This window comes from Molothrus ater, chromosome 1, assembly GCF_012460135.2.
Source record: "Molothrus ater isolate BHLD 08-10-18 breed brown headed cowbird chromosome 1, BPBGC_Mater_1.1, whole genome shotgun sequence".
NCBI classification, from domain to species: Eukaryota; Metazoa; Chordata; class Aves; order Passeriformes; family Icteridae; genus Molothrus; species Molothrus ater.
The window spans coordinates 101,895,888-101,914,835 of NC_050478.2; the positions used below are offsets into that span (position 1 = coordinate 101,895,888).

The 18,948-nt window shown below is 36.9% G+C and overlaps 1 protein-coding gene across 1 annotated transcript in view; it reads right to left on the minus strand.

Moving 5' to 3' along the window:
- The window catches only part of ANKRD12 (ankyrin repeat domain 12), a 59,363-nt gene that overhangs the window by 36,733 nt on the left and 3,682 nt on the right, over window positions 1-18,948 (minus strand). Inside the window, exon 2 of the mRNA XM_036401280.2 lies at window positions 3,173-3,310. Coding sequence (XP_036257173.1) covers window positions 3,173-3,259 — 87 coding nt within the window. The 5' untranslated portion in view covers window positions 3,260-3,310. The remainder of the gene's footprint in view (window positions 1-3,172; window positions 3,311-18,948) is intronic.

Sequence of the window (18,948 nt, forward strand, 5' to 3'; positions counted from 1 at the left end):
ACTGGATCTGCATGTCTCAACGTTTAATGCATGCCTCACTGGAGGATGTAGTAACAAGCAAGAATTTTCCCTGTCAACAAAACCATACTAGTGTGCTATGATGAGGAACACATTTTTAATCTGTTCAACAGGAACTGTCTCAGAAGGCTAACAAACAGCAGTCTGGAGAATTTCTTGATATCCCATTCCAGCTCTATTGTCTGGTACTGCTACAATGAATGACAAGACACAAAAGGAGACAACAGAGAGCCATATAATCTAGCAGATGTACTAAGCCCTGGGAGAACAAGCATTCTTTTTCTGCCTATCAAAGATAATTACATACTGAAGCATATTCTGTATGGTACCAAATGGTTTTGGGCACTATTGTTGGAGTCTTCCAAGGAGAGAATTAATTCTTACAAACTCCAAATGTGCTTCTCCTTTGGAAGAGATCTCCATAGTTTACTTCCGTAGTTTGGCCATATGAAGTATAAATTCACACAAATTAAAATTTTATCATGTTCATATGTTAACAAAATATCTCATGCCTCATGAGATAAAATAGCTCAAGCATTAGATGGTCTAGCTGCTGTATACACTTGTACTATTTTTTATGCTTGCCAGATGAGCAACTGAAATAAAAATACATGTACCCTAATGCATACATGATATAAACTCAGCTTATTAAGAGCTGAGTTAACAATGTTATTTCTAATGGGTCTTTTGAGTTCTCAGAAGACCTGAACACATAGTTGATTCACATAGCTATTCACTGGTTGTTAGGACTGCATAATAGGCATTAATTTCTGGACAAATATGAAAGATTATGCCTAATAATAACAACAGTAACTTCACTACATTTCTCTGTCAACAACTAAGAGTGCACAATTAGAACCAGCTAAACCATAGTGTAAAAACTATGAAATGAAAATAAAGCCCTGCAAGTGTTTTTTCATTTATCTTATGCTAACCATTGGAATAGTCTTATGCCATTTAGGTCGCTACAGTTTTTATTTTGTGAAGAATGAGGATTTTTTTATGGACTGGTACCCTTTAGAAATACTTGTCACTTGTAAGAGGCACTGTTTTTTTATGAACATTATTTCACACTAGGCCTCAGCACTTCCTAACACCAATTACATTAGCTAAGGAATCCCTAACATTTTTCATACTTCTAATGATTTAAGAACTATAACTTTTAAATTCATGGCTGCAGATGTTTATGCATTGAGAAAAATCCTTATTTGCTTTACAGATATTTCCACTACCTTTTGAAGATATTTCATTAAAATTATCACTGTTGATTTGTCCTGGTCAATCTTTACGTCAGATCTCTATATTTGTGTATGTAGCACAGATTTACCTTCATGACTTTGTGTTGTTCAAACTCACACTTTACTCTTAGCCTATAGCCTGCCTGATTTCAAATAATTCTCTTGGCTGAATCTAAATTATGACATTTTGGCAATATTTTCTCTATCTTTCCTAATCCACTCTGAAGAGTGCAGATTAGTCAAAGGCCAGCTGAACACTTCTGACAACTGTCCATTAGAGAACAGGTATGTGACAGTTTAAGTGACTATTTAACATAACCATGTATTCAGTCCTTCTCAAAATACGACAACTGTGTTTATTATGCTAAAAACCTGAATACAGGAATATTAACTGAAACACTTCTACTCTCCATTAATAATATTAATTCTCTGGTTTTATTTAGGATCTTATATTACAAGTTGTTTTATATCATGCAATTCCAAACCAAACCCTACATTATTCTAATCTCAAGCTGTCCACTGTACCAGGGTGGACAGTGAGCAACATTGGACAGAACAGTGCAAGCAGTTTATCAGCTTACTTTTTGATATCAACTTCATCAGTCCATCATTGGGATTCCATATTCACAGCATTTATCAAACTTCCATTCCCTACTCTTTCCCTAAATTACTGAATGACACTTCAATTAACTTGACCATATCCCAAATAAAGACCAGAATAAATAGGAAAAAAAAAGAAAACCCAACATTATTTCATCCCTTTACTAGTAAGCTGATTTCCTTTCCCCATTTTATTCTGTTATCTTCCTCGTCCTATCTAAGTAGTCCATCAGGGTCAGCAGAAAGAATTACCTTTGCCTCACTTTACTGGGACCAATGAAACAAAGTAGAAAGAGACTGAAAGGTCTAAAGGTTTCTATGAATGTTTGTGGAAGATAAAAAGTTACAAGTAGATGCTGAATCTTCTAATCTTTTCCTGTTTTTTAACCTCCTCCTGTCTTATATCCATTCATCATCAGATGGTCTTGCAGAGAATACAGATTTTGACACAAGAGTAAGTATGACCACACACACACAGAAAATCCTTTTCTAGAGAAGACAGTTTTATAGATTGTTGGGAAACAAACAGATTCTCTCTCCTTAGGGCAATATACATGTCACTCATCATTGTCAATGGAGAGGATTACTCCAGCTTCTGTTATTCATTAGTAGCACAGATAAATCCGTGGTCTATTGTACAAGTGTACTAGGCAGACAAACTGAAGAACTGGGTGATTTGAAACTTGCCTCCAGAACTCTGAAAATCATGGGATACTTCACACTTATAAACAACAAACAACCCTTCAGCATGACATGATATTCCTTCATTTTCCAACACTCAAAAAATGGACTGTACAATTTTTAGATGGGACTCCCTTGTACAGGAGCTACTCTAAAGCTTTGTGCAGCATTTTGCTTTTAAGTCCTCCCTCACAGAGGGAGTAAGTCCCTCTGTTATAAAGGGATATTGGAAACTGCTGGGTTTTTTTGGTCTGTGCTCTGTCACAGGCCTTCACACATCTTGTGTGTTTGTTACAGAGAGAAATACACAGTAAAATAAAATAAAATATGGATTGTTGTTCTTGTGAGTACATGAAGATTTCAAATTAGCTAAGATATGGAGACTATATACTAACTTATATCAAATAAAACCAAAGCATCCAGCTCCTTTTAAATTAACTTCCACATTACAATAAAAGTAGAACTCTATCCCACAGTTTAACTTACAGTTAAATAAATGTAAAAATGTATAACTTTTTTCAATACTGAATACATCAGAACACAGATTAATATTTATTTCTTCCAATTACAGCAACAAAAATCATGAAACATGCTTCATTTTACTGAAATTAAAGGGGCATTAATAAAAAATTTACCTTTCTTGCAGTTGTTTTTTCCACCATGGTGCTATTGCTGTCAGAATTTTCAACTTGAACTGTTTTTGTAGACCCAAATTTGGGCATTTTATAGCTGTTTAGCTAGTTCTATCTTGTATCAGTGGGTTCATCCTGTGTCTGAAAAACAAACAAACAACATTACATAAAAATACACACAGCAGTGTCATTTCAGGACAAATGTTACTGCAGATGGTAGCAGAGCTGGATAGTACCCCAAAAAAGACGACTAATAACGACACCTGGCTTCAAGCATCTTCCTCACATGCAGCTCAAACCTTGGGGCAAAACCCCAAAAGGTCTAACACAGCTCTTGCTGGGGACGGTGTATGAAAAAAGCACCAAGTCACCTGCTAAACTACCTCATCTCTCTAGCTTACCTTTTTGGAAGACTGAACATTTTTGGCTATTTTAACAGGTTCATAGGCTCAATATCTCACTTCGTGTTAAATGTCCTAAGGCTTAAAAAGATGAACAAGATTTCTAGCAACACTGGAAAGAGAAATAAGGCTTCCTAGCCTGGGAAACTAAAACACTGTATACTCAAAGTAGTATGGGAAAAAAAAGTCAAGTCCTGTGATTTATGATTCTTTCTGGATCAAGAGATGTCCTTTAGAAGAAAAATCTTCTAAAGCTTAAACCTGGAACTAGAAACCTTAATTTCCACTGTCTATCAAATCAATTACATAAGCCACTAGTAGAGCCAGATATATATCTATATAAAGCTCCAAGAGCTGTGTAGTGTTTCATCTCCATGGTACACCAAACAAGTGTCATTACAGATTCACATGATGGAAGAGGTCTGACTTGCTTCTTCCACAGCAGGAAGAGCCACCCTTTTTGTAAGAATGGCTGAGAGGAAAGGTCACACAAAAGGTAAAACTGCATTTGACAGCACTTTAGAGCTGGTGACTTTTTATGGGTCTTTTTGAGTTGATGTATTTTGTTACAAGTATTTACATGATCACAATCTTACCGAGTTGTTGTAATTTTATGCCTGATCAAGTCATCATTTCAGGTGCAACACTTCTACTGTTGCTTTACCATTAATGTTTTGGGATCATCACATAGAGAATCTGTTGCTGTTTTAGGACCATGGCCCCTATTTTGGTTTGACACAGTTAACTGACAACAAATCTGGTGCAGATGACTTCGAAAAAACCATTTTGCACACTACACCTGACACATGAGACATTGATATTCAAACAAATTTCTACATCCTGCCCACACATCCATCCCCCACAAAGCTTAAACCTTGGAAAATTTGAATATTTGTCTAAGATTAATACTGTTGTATACAACAACGTAACATGCTACTTTCTTAATCTTCCAGAATCGGAGGGGAAGAAAAGTTCAAAAAGCTAAATCCTTGAGACAGAGAAGGAGGCAGTGTTGCACTAAGGTCTGCTGTTTTCCTCCCTTTCCCCTACACCTGAGGAAGTTGTTTTTTTGTTTTGTTGGGGTTTTTTTTAATACTAACCACAAGCTTATGAAAAACAGGAAGAGATTAATTAGAAACAATCTCACATTCTATAACCAGAATCTTGTCTCCACTATGATACAATATTGTGAAACTCAATACTGTTCTACTCTTACTTAAGACAAAAGAAACATTAGTATACTCCATTTATGGAGTGTTAACAGGATTTATGCGGCCTTACTGATACAGAGAGTAATTGTTCAATTTTAATGAACATTAAAGCACATGGTTATCAGCCTTTTGTTTTTAGTTGCTTTTTGTAACACCTGCAGGAACAAAAAATGGTTATCAGTTCAAAGAAGAGAAAGAAAACTACACTGAGTTTCCTGTCATTTTACAAAAAAACTTTCCTGAATCCTAAAAGAAGCAACAAGTTACTATCTTCACGGAATACTACTGCGCTGATTAGACCAAACATAATGTATTACCATAGTAGCAAATATCTGTTCCCATGGGTTTAACAAGGGACAAGTCATAAATATGCTTTTGCTCATTTAGTCTCTCAAATCCTCTCTGTAAGTTTCATTTGTGACTATTCCCATTGTATATATCATGATTCCCATTGTATATATCATGATTACAGCTACTTAAAAAAATCAATGGGTCAAAGCGTCCTTTATTATTTTAATCAGAATATTTTTCATTGCATATGCTGCTGTTTCCTTTCCTTCCTTTTTTACTGCTACCTGGCTCCCTGAAACTACCTCCATTCCTGCTTTGCTTCTCTTTCTTTCCTGGTTTCATATGCCATTCCCTGGTGTATGACAGCAAGAAGACAAACTTAAAGAGCTCAGTAAAATTGATTTGCTTAGGCTTGGCTCCCTTGGTCTCATTTGCTTCACCAGCAGGAGTTGCTCTTCACAAAAGGCCTCCCTGCATGTCTCACCTGGACAGCAACAGTTTATTTTTTAAAATGGTAGAACAAAAAAACCCAGCCTCAAGTATTGTATAGGGGCAAGAGGATTATGAAAACACTTTCAAAATAGATTTCAATTAAAGGTATTTTTAATAATACAGTTAGCTTAATATAGAAATAGAAGTAAATGAAAACAGAAAGCAAAGGATGTTTCCATTTTCTTTACCAAATGAACAACAGGCAGAAGCAGATGTGCAGGAAGTTCCACCTGAACATGAGAAGAACTTTATTGTGCAGGTGACCAAGCTCTGGGACAGTTAACCCAGAGAGGTCAGAGTCTCCCTCACTGGAGGTATTCAAAAACCCTCCAGACACAATCCTGTGCCATGTGCTCTGGGATGGCCCACTGCAGTCTCTTCCAACCTGACCCATTGATTCTGTAATCAAAAGTTAACGTGAATTCATGAACTTCTTGACCCAAGTCAAATATGCTTTTGAAAAAAAACCTGCTTTGGAAGTTCACCAAAACTGAGTGTTACATACTGGATTACCAAAGCAGAACCACCACACTCTAAGACTAACAAACAGCACTATTTCCATAAAGTGTTCCAAGTACCAGATTGTTGCACATTGTTGCACAATGGCTGTGTAAAATTTAAAACAGACATAAATGCATCACATATTTGAGGAAAAAACACTTTTCATAAAGAGTAGATATTAAAAAAATTATTAAAATATCACTATGGCGGCCCAGAAATTAGGCAAACTATTCAATTGATGATTACATAGTGTATATAGCAATAAAATTTTCTGCAGAAGAAGTGATTTTACTGACACTTCAACTTTTATTTCCATTTGTCTGGAGTTCAATGCCATTTCAACTCAAGTTCTAAACACAAATGTTTGCATTCATAGTGAAAATGTAGAACATTAACAGGGTCTTCCAGGGAAACCTAGATCTGTCTGCTTTGAGTTTTCCTCACCGCCATTTCTTAATGCAATTACTGGTTTATCAGACAATCTTGATGGCACATTTTGAATCACCAGAACCCTAAATTGAAAGTTAAACTCTTTACATCCAAATTATTCTCCTTTGTCACAACAAGCAGTGTCCTCACTTTTCATCTGACAGACAGGCACAGCTGTGCTTTCTCTCAAACAGACTGATTTCAAGCTTTTCAATAAAACAGAATTTGCTTCCTACTAAAGAAACTTCTCTGTATGTAACAAAATCAGATATTCTTATTTTATGTTTGGACATCTTTCTTGCACATTCATTACCTATAATGAGTCACACTACTGGAAATAGTGTTGAACTCTTCTCTCGGTCATTTTCCAGCTAAGGAACTAAAAATTATATTTTCTCCTTGAAGTAATAAAGGTAAGCATTTAGACAAATCTATGGGCAGTGACATAAAATGCTAAGATTATTTAATATAAAAACCCCTGGACATAAAAAAAAAATCCCCCAAAAATCCCACCAATCACCAGAATGTCAGATATAATTAGCTACAGAAAATTAGTGATATAATAAATGTCTAATGCCAACAAGTCACTGTATTAATTTGTATAAGCTTACAACTAGCACTGATGAAGAAGCTTTGAAAAAGCTTCTCCTTACCTATGCAAAAAACCAGGGAATTCAAGCAGTACTACAACAGTGCTGCTGCCACTGTCATTCACTCCTTTACCTCTTTCATTCTGTTCTTCTGAGAAATTAAGGGCCATGTGTTTGTGTTAGATGCATATGTATGAATCACTAATGACTTCCAAGCCTGTAGATGGATTTTCTTTTAATTTGGCAGCAGCAGAAATTTTCAAATATATTAAGCACTCACAAATTTCATGGGAAAAGGTGGCCAGTGGATAATAAGAATAACAAAAATAATCCATCACTGTTTTTTGCATGGGAAGGCTTCAATGTGAGTTTCATGGCATACTATCTGGAAGACAACTCCACATGAGATGGCCTTTGTAAACCACTTTTCTTTCTTCTCTTAGCTATGGGGGGGAGTTTCAGTTGAGACCTGCACATTACCAGAGTCAGTCAACCACAAGACACAAATTGCTAAGAAATAAGCATCATTAGTTTTGGTGCTCACTGAACTACTCGTTTCCTTTCTGGTTCAGACTGTGTTCCCTTTAACACCTACAGCAAAATGTTACAGGATGCTTTGGGAAGGTTTTCTTTGGTAGCCCTGCTGTACAGCTGATCTTGAAGGTTAGCTGCCTGCAAGATTAACCTTCTATGGGAATATCAGAAATTGATGAGTTCATTTCCAAGACACTGCATCTACCCTCCTGCTCAAGAAAGCATCTGCATTTGAAAAGCAGGAGTCTAGAGTAAGGCTATCTTCTCAACTACCTCTGCTTCATCTGCAGGGAAGAAGAAAAACAAAACCAAAATCAAACAAACAAACAAAAAAAATCCCTCTCTCAATAAGGACTTACTCCAGACTGGGAAACAGTGAATCAACTATACCAAATTTCTGCTATAAATAGCTGACAGGAATGCTTCCGAATGTTATAATAAAATTAAACTACTGAAAATGACAACTATGGCTACATCTAAATTAGCAAGAAGTAAAGAATTATCAAGAGCAGATCTGTAGAGTAGAACAGCTGGTAATAAAATCCCAATTTACACTAGTCACATTTAGCAGATTTGCTCTGGACTACTTCTAGTGCAGTTCCATGTACTAAATGCACATTAAAGGCTGGAATACATTCAACAATTCCTAAACAAGTCTCAGCTTAAACAGGAGGAATCAAGCTCTGAAAACACTACACATAGCAAACTAAACTACAGTGAGGAGAGAGGATAGTCACTGATTTAAACTAAGACTGACCTGATTTTCTCTTAGCAATCTCCTCCTTCCCAGCCCTAGAAATTTGTCTCTTCCAAGTTTATTTTGAAATGGCTGGTATGATCTAGATCTCAAAGCTATTAAGAGTCTACCAAAGGAAAAAAAAATAGTTAGTGGATGAGTACAAGAGAGATGGCTAAAAACAGCTGAACTGAGGGAAAGGCAGGCAAAAGCCAACATTACATATTCTGCTCAGAGAAAGCCAGCTGGCCAACCCGTATGCACACACTGGCTAATTAAGAAGTATGTAGGTAGCTCACGCCTAGCCATACCAAATGTTATCTGCATTCTGGTGGGAGTGTGTCAAAGACAGATGAGGTTAACACACTGGGAGAAAGGGAACGGGTATAGTACAAAGGACCAAAAAGCTAGAGAAAACTGGTATTTTCAAATCTTGTAAGAAGCAAGAGTTTTAGCAAAAAGATGTTCATTTAACTAAGTTTAACACTCTGTGTTCTTTTTTCCTCTTATCAGGAAAGTGCAAATGACTTCAGTATTATATTTCACAACAAAAGCATCCTTCAGCAAATAGTTGAGAGAAGTGATTTCTTTCCAAAAGAGAGGTTAACTAATTATTGATGCTAAATGAAATGTGTGATGGGAGATGTAGCAGCACTGCCAATTATTTTCTTCTTATGGAACTCAGTCCTTCTGCACACAGTTACTCAACCAGAGCCACCTGCTACACAATGAAATGGCTCCTGGTAAATTAACATGTAATCAGATCAGCATCTACCTTTTCACCTACAGTGTCCAGTAAGAAAGAAGGGCTTGAGACATAACAAGAAATTATTCAGGATATTTCAGTTAGAGGCTGGGGATGTGCTAAGAGCACAAGACCAGCAACTTGCTATTGTGAGGAAAGAGACCATTCAGGTTACAACATACAGTAAGAGGGCAGTGAAGTCCAGTAGGACAGGGCCAGGCTTTTCTGGGTTGCACCACATCTACAAAAAGAACATCTGTCTGTATTTTAACCTGGTATCCCACACAAATATGTCTAAAGCTTCAGATAAGCCAAATGACAGAATGCAACTGTGACAAGGAGGCAGTGGAGAGAGAGACTTGACAGGACAATGCTGAGAAGGGATTGTCTCTGGGAGGAAAGCACAGGGGACTTCATGATCAACACACAAATATTTTTCCCCAGAATATTTTTTTTCTGTGTTACAGAATACAAACCAGAAGCCTTTAGTCCTGTCATTCCTATGCCTTGTAAAAAAGCATGAGCATTCCATATCCTTTTTGTTTAAATTGAGAATGACCAGCTTATCCCTGTGGTCCATTTTCTATTACCTCCTTGGACAGGTATACTTGCAGAAATGAAGTTTCAAACATGGCTGATGTCTCATGAAAATGTCAAAAGGATGGTAAAGGATGGGAAACTGCCGAGAGCAAGCACTTAAAATCTCATCAGAACATTATACGAAACAGTGTTTTGTATAATGACCAATGTTCTGAAAGGTCAAAATTTCAGTTACTGCAGCCAGAAAAATATTTGTACCAAGGTCTTAATTGAAGAAAACAGTATCAACACAGCTATTCTCTAATCATTAGAGCAGTTTATTTGATCTTTATAATGAAGACACTGAAAAGGTCATTAAAGGCTTTATTTGAGCAGAAATATCTTAAGGTTCTTGTGTTACACAGATCCCCCCAAAAAAAGACTTCCTCTCAATCATTTAGCAACTGAGGGCACTGCTGTAGTCCAACACATATTACTGCCAAGTAGGAATAGGGAACATTTTAACTCCCTGGGTGCTAAAGTCAAAGTTGAATAGGTACAAAATCTAGACAGTAAAACATTTTTTCTAAAAAGCTGATAATACATTAGATATATGCAGCTATAATGGACTAAATATACACTGCAATACATCCCTACTGGCAAGCCTGCCTCCTGCTGCAGGCTAGAACCATATTATTCTCTACAAGCTCAAAGGAAACCACATTCTGCATAAGAAAAGATTAAATAAAAGGCTATTTGTGTACACTGTACTATGTGAGATTGTATTTTTACCATCACCACTTCCTGTATGTGGTACACACTATAATACCTTCAAACACAATGAACAGAACATTTTACCAGGCTCTTTTTGCCCTGCGCTCCATGTGTCTCATTGTACTCACAATTCAGTTTCCTGGCAGTAACCAGCAAATAAATTACTAACCACTACTGGCTTTAGGTAGCACAGCAATTTAGTATTGTAGAGAGAGCACTGTCTGAATGATACATGCAGTGGCTTTTGCAGATGAAAGGTGACAAGAACATTTTTATTTGGAAAATATTCACAAGGTCTTTTCACACAATTGCGACAGTTCAGTGCATGCACATTCCGGTGTCAGGGTTATGATGAAAGAACTAAGCTCCAACACAGTCTCAAACTAATGTGCCTAAGGCAACAGTCTGTTGCTGTATTAAGTGCAAATGCAGTACCCAGCACGGACATGAGTCACAAATTTGGCAGATTTTACAGCATCTGACGATAAAAATATGACAAAAACATTCTTGGTTCAGAAGTGAGAAATTCTTTTTTATTACATTTTTTCTTCAAGATTTGCACAATACTTGGGACAACTTTGTGGCTAGACCATGCAATGCTGGGATTAGTTCTACTCTTTTGCTATACCTATTGTGCAATCTTAGAAACAGTGCCTTACCTCTCCCCTGCAGCAGTTTGTCCTACCAGATTTTAGCCGATATAAAAAAAAAAAAAATTGAAGAAAACAAGCATCATCCTAATAAACATACATTTCTGAAATATGTGCCATGAGCTAAGTTGTGTATATATATAGTGGGTTTTTTTGGAGACTCCTCAGATGCTAGCTAACAGACAGAACAGACTCACTGTCCTATCAGAGAGCATTCCTACATTTTAATTTGAAATGTTGAGATACTGAGATTCAAACATAAGAGTTGCACAAATCTTTCTGCAATAAGCAAAATAAACTACTTATTTGAACTCCATTTTATAAAGGTGTCCTTTGTAAAATAAAGCGTAACAGTAAAACAGGCATGGGCAGTGACTACTCACAATCTCCAGAACAGCTTTTAACATACTCTGAAGTACCTACTCATTGCATACCAGACTACACTATACAGGGATAGGACAAAGGCCCTAAAAAACAGCCAACACGCAGGCAGCAAGAAAGATTTTCCAATACTTCAGCTGGAACTCACCACTACTTCCTACCAAAATAAGGAATGTATCTCATAGTCTAGGAATTTCTACTAGGAAGAGAAAAAAAAAATGAGAGGACATACAACTCTTTCCTATGCAGAAAACAAACAAAACCTTTGCAGTGATTTTGTTGCACTTGCCTATATAGTTTCTTGGGCTCCTACAGATAATCCCTATTTTAAGAGCCTGAGTTTACCTGTGCCTGGTTTCAAGTGTCAAATTCCACAGATTTCACAACACTCTTCAATTGATTTCTGTGGTAGTAGTAGCAGCTAGACATGTCAACTTCTTTATAACAAATATTCTCTAATGGAGTGTGACTGAATCTACAGCTTTCTAGTCAATCTTTAGTAAGATTTTTCTCTTTTATTTTAACTAAACACATATTTATCAGAGAATACAAGAACTTCATTGTACATAGAATTAAAGAATAGTTGAGGGGAAGAGACATTTAGAGGTCCATTTAAGTCTTTCAGTTATCTAGTCAGTCAGATATTTTCAACTTGAGCTGAACTTAACACAGACCAGGTTGAGTTTGTTACTTGAGCAAAAAAACACAGTAAAAGAAGTATGGAAAGTACAGAACTTCCTAACTGTAGGCACCTATAAATCATGCAGCAGCACTTCACAAGCAGCACACTGTGGGAGAAGAAAAAACGTTGGCCCAAGATTTAATTTCCAAAATCCTATTTACTATTGAAAACACCACATCCCAGTATGTCTTAGATATGTGTTACACGGACTGACTTCAAGTTTAAAGGTGCTATAGGTTCATACATATGGTTCATTAGAGAGATCATGCTGTAACAGCTGTAAATACTGATCATCAGTAACAGCTGAGCAAGAGATGACTCCTCTTTTACATCACAGCTTGTCTTTAGAATTCCCTTGCACACCTTCCCAAAGGTTTTCTTGCAACTACATAATATTAAATATAAACCAAGTAAGGACTGAAACTTTTACTGGAGTAAATTGGACATTTCCTGTTTCACAAATTCTCAACTAAAATTCCAAAATCTACCTGTCAGAATGAAACCAACATGCTGACAACCTGGTGAAGTTCTGAGGAACCAAAAACCACAAACAGCTGCAGCAAGTGGCTAAACTTGCTCCTAGAGAAAGATTATTTCTCACTCTTAACATGATTCCTGCTATTTCAGCTTGTCTTGATTTCTACCTTCTTAAAGGGATGAAAACTTCTACCATACCTTAAAAAAATACAACCAAAACCAACATCCTAAATAAAAAGCAGCATCTACCCCAGACAACTCTAAAGAAATTACTATTCATAAATCAAAACCAGGAGTGCTCCAGCTCCCTTCACAAATATTAATTTCTTTTCACAATATTGCTGGAAGATGAAAATGCATTATTTCCTTTGTTTTACAGATGGCAAATTTGGTTGACAGAAATAAAGAAGCGAAGAAAAAATGAACTGAGTTTGACCACACTTGTAACATCAAAAACTTTATTTTTGAGATTCTTTTGCATTAGATAGTAGTCAATACTTGTTTAGACCATAGCTACTATTGACTTAATTTTCAAGTTCTGCAAGGCAACCACTCTTTCTGCAGAAGGAAAAGGTCAAACAGTCTCAAAGCAGAAATCCCCATGTGAGGAAAACACTTAGCATGTGCTCATAAAAAGCCCATAGCTCACACAAAATCCAAAACAGACTGAAAATAGGTAATTTTCAGGGTAGGTGTTAAACTTCCTTCAACATTGGACCCTCTCTTCCTGTAATCTTCTTGTAAGTTACAGAACTTCTTTCAGCTTATGCCAGAGGACTCTTCTTAGAGCAGTAACCTAGACTGCACAAATGCATTTAACCCCAGACATTCGTACCGTTTATCATTTAAAGTGGAATATCATCCAAAATCCCATCAACTCATGATGCAGTTCTGCTGTGTGCAGCAGGGCAAATGAGCAGTGCTGCTCTAATACAGAGCAGACAGCATTTCTGGCACAGCAGAAGGTAAAGGTTAGCCACACTGCAGAACACAGCAAGAAGTCATGCAAATACCGACAAGAAGCACTCGTTTTACTTCTTTTGCAACACACTCCTCCCATTTCCTTCCTCTACTTTCTCTGAAGTTTCCAGTCTCAAACAGATTCTGAGATCCTCCCACTGCAGATATCACTCCACTCATCAAGATTACCAAAAAAAAAAAAAAAAAGAAAAAAAAAAAAAGAAAAAAATCAAAGCAGTTTGTTGGTATCACACTTCTAAACTCATATGGAATTAATTACTGTTTATGTCTTTCCAAGACACTGCAAAAACACATAAAAACGAACATTTTGTCAAAATATCCTTGCAGGTGCTATGTCAACCAACTGAATATTGTTTGGCATGTAAGACCTAAAAATTACTAGCAGAGCATGACAGAGGAAAAGAAAAAGGATCTCAAATATCTAAAAATGACCTTTAAAATTCTTCCACATGGATAACTGAAAAGGAAAGAGCTAAAAAAAAAAAAAAAAAAAAGTGTGGTAGTCTGTACTTTACTGTACTTTAACATCTCATAGCAGTATTGAAGACCAAGTATCCAAAAATGTAGTTTTCAAAGGATGGGACACTCTCAAATTACTATTTAGATTCATGGACCCTAAACCTGTGTAAATCCGTGTGTATCAAGACCTATCCAGAAGAAGACAGCAAGAAACTGCCAACAAATCCCTGTAAGGTGCTGAGAAAGGGTAGAAAGCAAAAGGAGTAGAGAGGAGATTAATTCTTTTCTAACTCTTGTACAGCTCCTTTCTAGGATGTTCAACTCCTTCCTTACTTAAAAAATAGAAGTAAAAAAAATCCTTAGAAATTAATCTCTTTACATAACATTATTTAGGGTGAAAATACAATGTTGACAAACACAGCCTGAACAGACAGGATGGCACAACCTTGAAAACATATGAGCAGGAAAGATGGTGCTTTGCAAGATGGATCCCTTAGAAAGATTTTATATAAACAGAGAGTTGAGAAAGGAAAGCACTGATGAGAAGGTACCTGAAGGAACAAGAAAGTAAGATCAAATATCATGATTTCTTTTTTCCATTTTTGAACAGAAATAGTTTCACAAGTCTGAAATCCTAAATATTAATTGTTTAGTAAAAGGAACACATAGGGTCAAGGAACTCTCTTTACAATAAGTACTTTCTGATTTATACAGAAATAGTACAGATGTACTCAGGACAAACCTTCAGAACAGCAGTTCTACCAGCTTGAGATGATGGAATTCTCCATTATATCAGAGAAGTTTTTGAAGGGCTGTGGGCTTGTTTAATAGTGAACCATGCAGACTGGATACATATATTACAAATGAATTTGCAAAATCATAATCTTAAGTAATTAGTAACTTTCACAACAGGCTTGGAAAAAGGCAACTTTTTCTAGAAAAGTATGAAAGAATAGGACGTTTGATATCACAGTGGCATCCCAGACTGCACAGGAATGGCAGAATCTTTATCAATAAGCCAGTATTATCTTGCAAAAAAAACCTGACCATTCTATTACCACTATCCATTCAATCATAGAATTTCCTCTCAGTAACCAAGAAAAGTGCTGCATGGAAAGCATTTACATTTTATGAAAAAACTGATTTAAAATTGAACAGCTTAAAGTACAAAACCTGGAAGTTTGTGGAACTTGCACCTGATGATATTTTCATTAAAGAATGGTTAGGAATTACTTAAAAGCAGAAACTCCTCCCCCTGATTCTGAAGCTTCTCTTTATGCATATAGACATACATTCCCTACCACAAAATGGGAAGGATAAGATGTAAGAAATGAATGTTCAGGAATAGGGTTATCTTGGGTTATCTCCTGGCATTATCAACAAACAAATAAACAAAAAAGCACTGCCTCTCCCAGACTGGTGACAAATCTTCCTTTCAGAAGTCAGACATCAACCCTCACTTCAGTGTGGCAGGAGTGGCTCCCACATAGTGACAAGGGGCATCATTCCTCCTGAACCACTTATACTATTTCTACAGCATTCCTTCATGTGGGCCAGTAAGGAACTGAACTGCTGCCAGAATTCAAGATGAATCTGAAGGACACTTGTCAGTATTGCATTATTCTCAAGTGCATTCCCTACTCTCAGATTAACCCTTTGTCTTTTTCATGGAGGATACTACCATTATTGTTCATACACTGGCTGGCTGCTCTGCAAGGAATCGTTAGAAAAAACCAAATAGAACGGCTTGAATAAAGAATTGTTTGTCTTCTTTAAAGAATTCCAAAGGATCAAAAAAAGGACTAAGTTCCTTTGCAGATGTTCTCAATATTCAAATAATTTCTGAATAAATTGTCTTATTGCTAATTATATTTCAGCTACTTTTCGTATTTCTCCTTCAGCAACAGAAAATAAGATTGTTTCACTTTCAGTTTCTCACTCACAAGCTCAGAGTCAAGCACCAGAAGAGACATTTTCCATTAAGTTATAGCACAAGTAATGTACAGAGGACATAGATGCATTTGTCTTTCTTTAAAAAGAAATATCAGAAACTGCATTTTTAACAGGCAAAATGAAGTCCAAAGAAGTCTTTCTTATGCAACCAGCTAATCAGTAATTTAAATATTTTTTTAAAATTACTTAATTAAGAATCTGTACAGCAGAACTTGGTAGAACGTACCACAGCTTTACAAGACTACCACACACAGGCAGTACAAGACGAATGCATCCTCTGACTATTAAAAATTAAATTAGTCAGGAAAAACACATTAACTACAACAGCTGCAAATTTATCAAGTCTTCAACGATAAGTTCAGCAAGGAATCTCAACGGACTAACTAAAATTAGAACATAATATTTTCCTTGCACTATTGGGCCAAATTCCAGGTTCAACTGGTCATGACCATAAGCACACTGCTCTAGCTGAGCCTGCAGGGAGCCTGGGAAGGACCATATTATGGGGTCAGAGGGGCCTTCTGACCTCAGCTGGTCCAGGATTCTGTCCCATGAATCAGAAATGCAGATATTCTTTACCTCAGCAGCAGGATGGCTATGGGCTGTTCTCTTCTCCTGCTGACACATTCAGCATAGGACAAGGTTTGTGTCTTCTACATTCTCCAGAAACTTATGCTATGTAGTTAGGACAGCATTTATTCTAACAAAACCTCACACAGCTGGCCAGAAGAGCTGGTGCATCTTGTGAGTATGGGTGCCATACTCCAACCGAGTCAGGACAACTGTGCAGAACGCAAACATCATACTCCTACTGAGGGAAAGACCTAGGGGTCAAAATAAACATTTACATGGAAAAGCAACCTCACCTCTTGGAATCAGACACAGATAAGTTTCCAGAGTGCCTGAAGGGATTGCCCTTTATTCTCAATAGTCTCTCAAAATAAAGGAGATTCTACAAAGAGGAATTCTATTCTAGGGAAATAAAAGAATGTGCTGGCCCAAGAACTCTGGCTCTTAGGAACCAAGAACACTTATTGCAAAATCCATCAGTCCTCCCTTTTAACCTACAAGTCTATAAACTTGAATGTTCACAGGTGCTTCCTCTTGAGTCTTTTTTAGGATGAGCTATGGGTTCAAAGGAAACACCTGCACAGTTTAGCTTAATATGATACACTCTTTAAACTACATGGAGAAGTGGAGTTGTAAACGTCAGGTTTGATCTACAGGTTATTACTTAAAGATGTAGCTAAATAAATATTTTTCAATTAAGAAAGATTATTGCATACACAGAATCTACCAGAATAAAACTTAAAAGCCTCTTTATCAGTGCTTTGACAAACATAAAATAAGCAAACCTACTGCCAAACAATTTTCAATCCTTCCACAGGAATCTACTTTCCCTCTGGAAACCTACAGATCTCCAAGACAAGAGATTTCATAACTATGCCATACGTTATTACTACAACCTCAATAATTTCTATCTAAATCTTCATAAAGTAATGATAATTTGCCAATCTAAAACCAAGAAAACCCACAACTTATCTGCAGCACTGCCAGAAAAAACATGACTTAAAACACACAAAGGCGCTTCAAAGGCTAATAACAGATGAAGTGCCAAGACCTACTCACAGTCCCTCAGTTATAGCAGGATTCAGGACAGGTAAAGCAGGTAGCTGGAGTGCTACCATTCATAAGAAGAATCTAAAGCAGTAGATGCAGGACAGAAAGCAATCTTGGCTTACTCACGTGTTTTCAAATGGATAACAGAGGTTTTTGTCCTGGCTAAATCGTGAAGACATGCAACATATTCAACAGGCTTTATTGCCACCTCTTGGCCATCACCAAAGCTCGCAAAAATAACAACAAAATCATCTGTCAGCTCCTTTACAGAAATAATCTTTCTTTGGGGGAAAAGAGATAGCAAGGGAACAGATGGAGTGGAAACAGAGAACAAGCAGAATACTGTTTGCAGACAAGTATAACTATTTAGGGCTGTAAAACTACAGTGAGTACTGCAGTTGACTTTCATTGAAGTTTTACTGTGTCATCTGGAGAATCGAAGGGACTGGAAAGCAAAGAACCAGGTATTTTCAAGACAAAAACTAGAATTATTTTTTATTTGCTTAGCAAAGGTAAAATGGGTGTCAAGACACCTGTTTCTTCTTGAAGTCAAAAGATAAATAGATTAGCATTACCCACACATGAAAGAGAACAACACCAATGAAAGGCCCATTTTCCCTTCATTACTAAACTAGTAGTAAGAACCCAGATTAGTAGGTTGCTGAAGAGTACAGAGTGCCACAGAACGCTGGTTTCTCTCAGTTAGTTGTTTGTTGCACACAATATTGAAGGAAACAAACAAGAGGAAGACATTTCCATGAACCAGCCAAGAAAATTATCTGGCCAACAGAGCTTGAAAGGCTTGATAGCCAGATACCTCTTAAGTAGGAGTAATGCAAAAGGTTGGAAAGAGAAGGGAAACCATAGGAAATGTCTTTACACATAAGCTCATTTCTGCTGTCATCAAACAATGGAACTTTTTAAGATCTACTACAGAGCACTTGGAAATGTGTAAGGGTTATTTGGGGTTTGTTGCACCTGAATACCTCCTGAAGCCCAGAGAGGAGGAGAAAAACTGCTTTCTACCTGATGCTTTCCAGCCTCATGAATGTAAGACATAAGGCAAGGAAAGGGTTGTTCCAATACTCTCTATCTCCAGCAAGCTACTCAAGGGTAGAAAGCAGATTACCAGAGAAGAAAATATATAAAGTTTTGCTCCTCAGAGTGCATTTTTAGTTTTTGCCTCTAATATAGCCCCTAATTCTGTCTCTAATGTTGCTAATGGCTTTTCTTAACATAAACCAGTGTGAAATCAACCCACTTGTGACATTATCACTACCTAGAGCACTCTGTGTAGAAGCCATGGAACTGGGGAGCATTTATTCATATGTTGCTTGTGAAAGACGAAAGCAG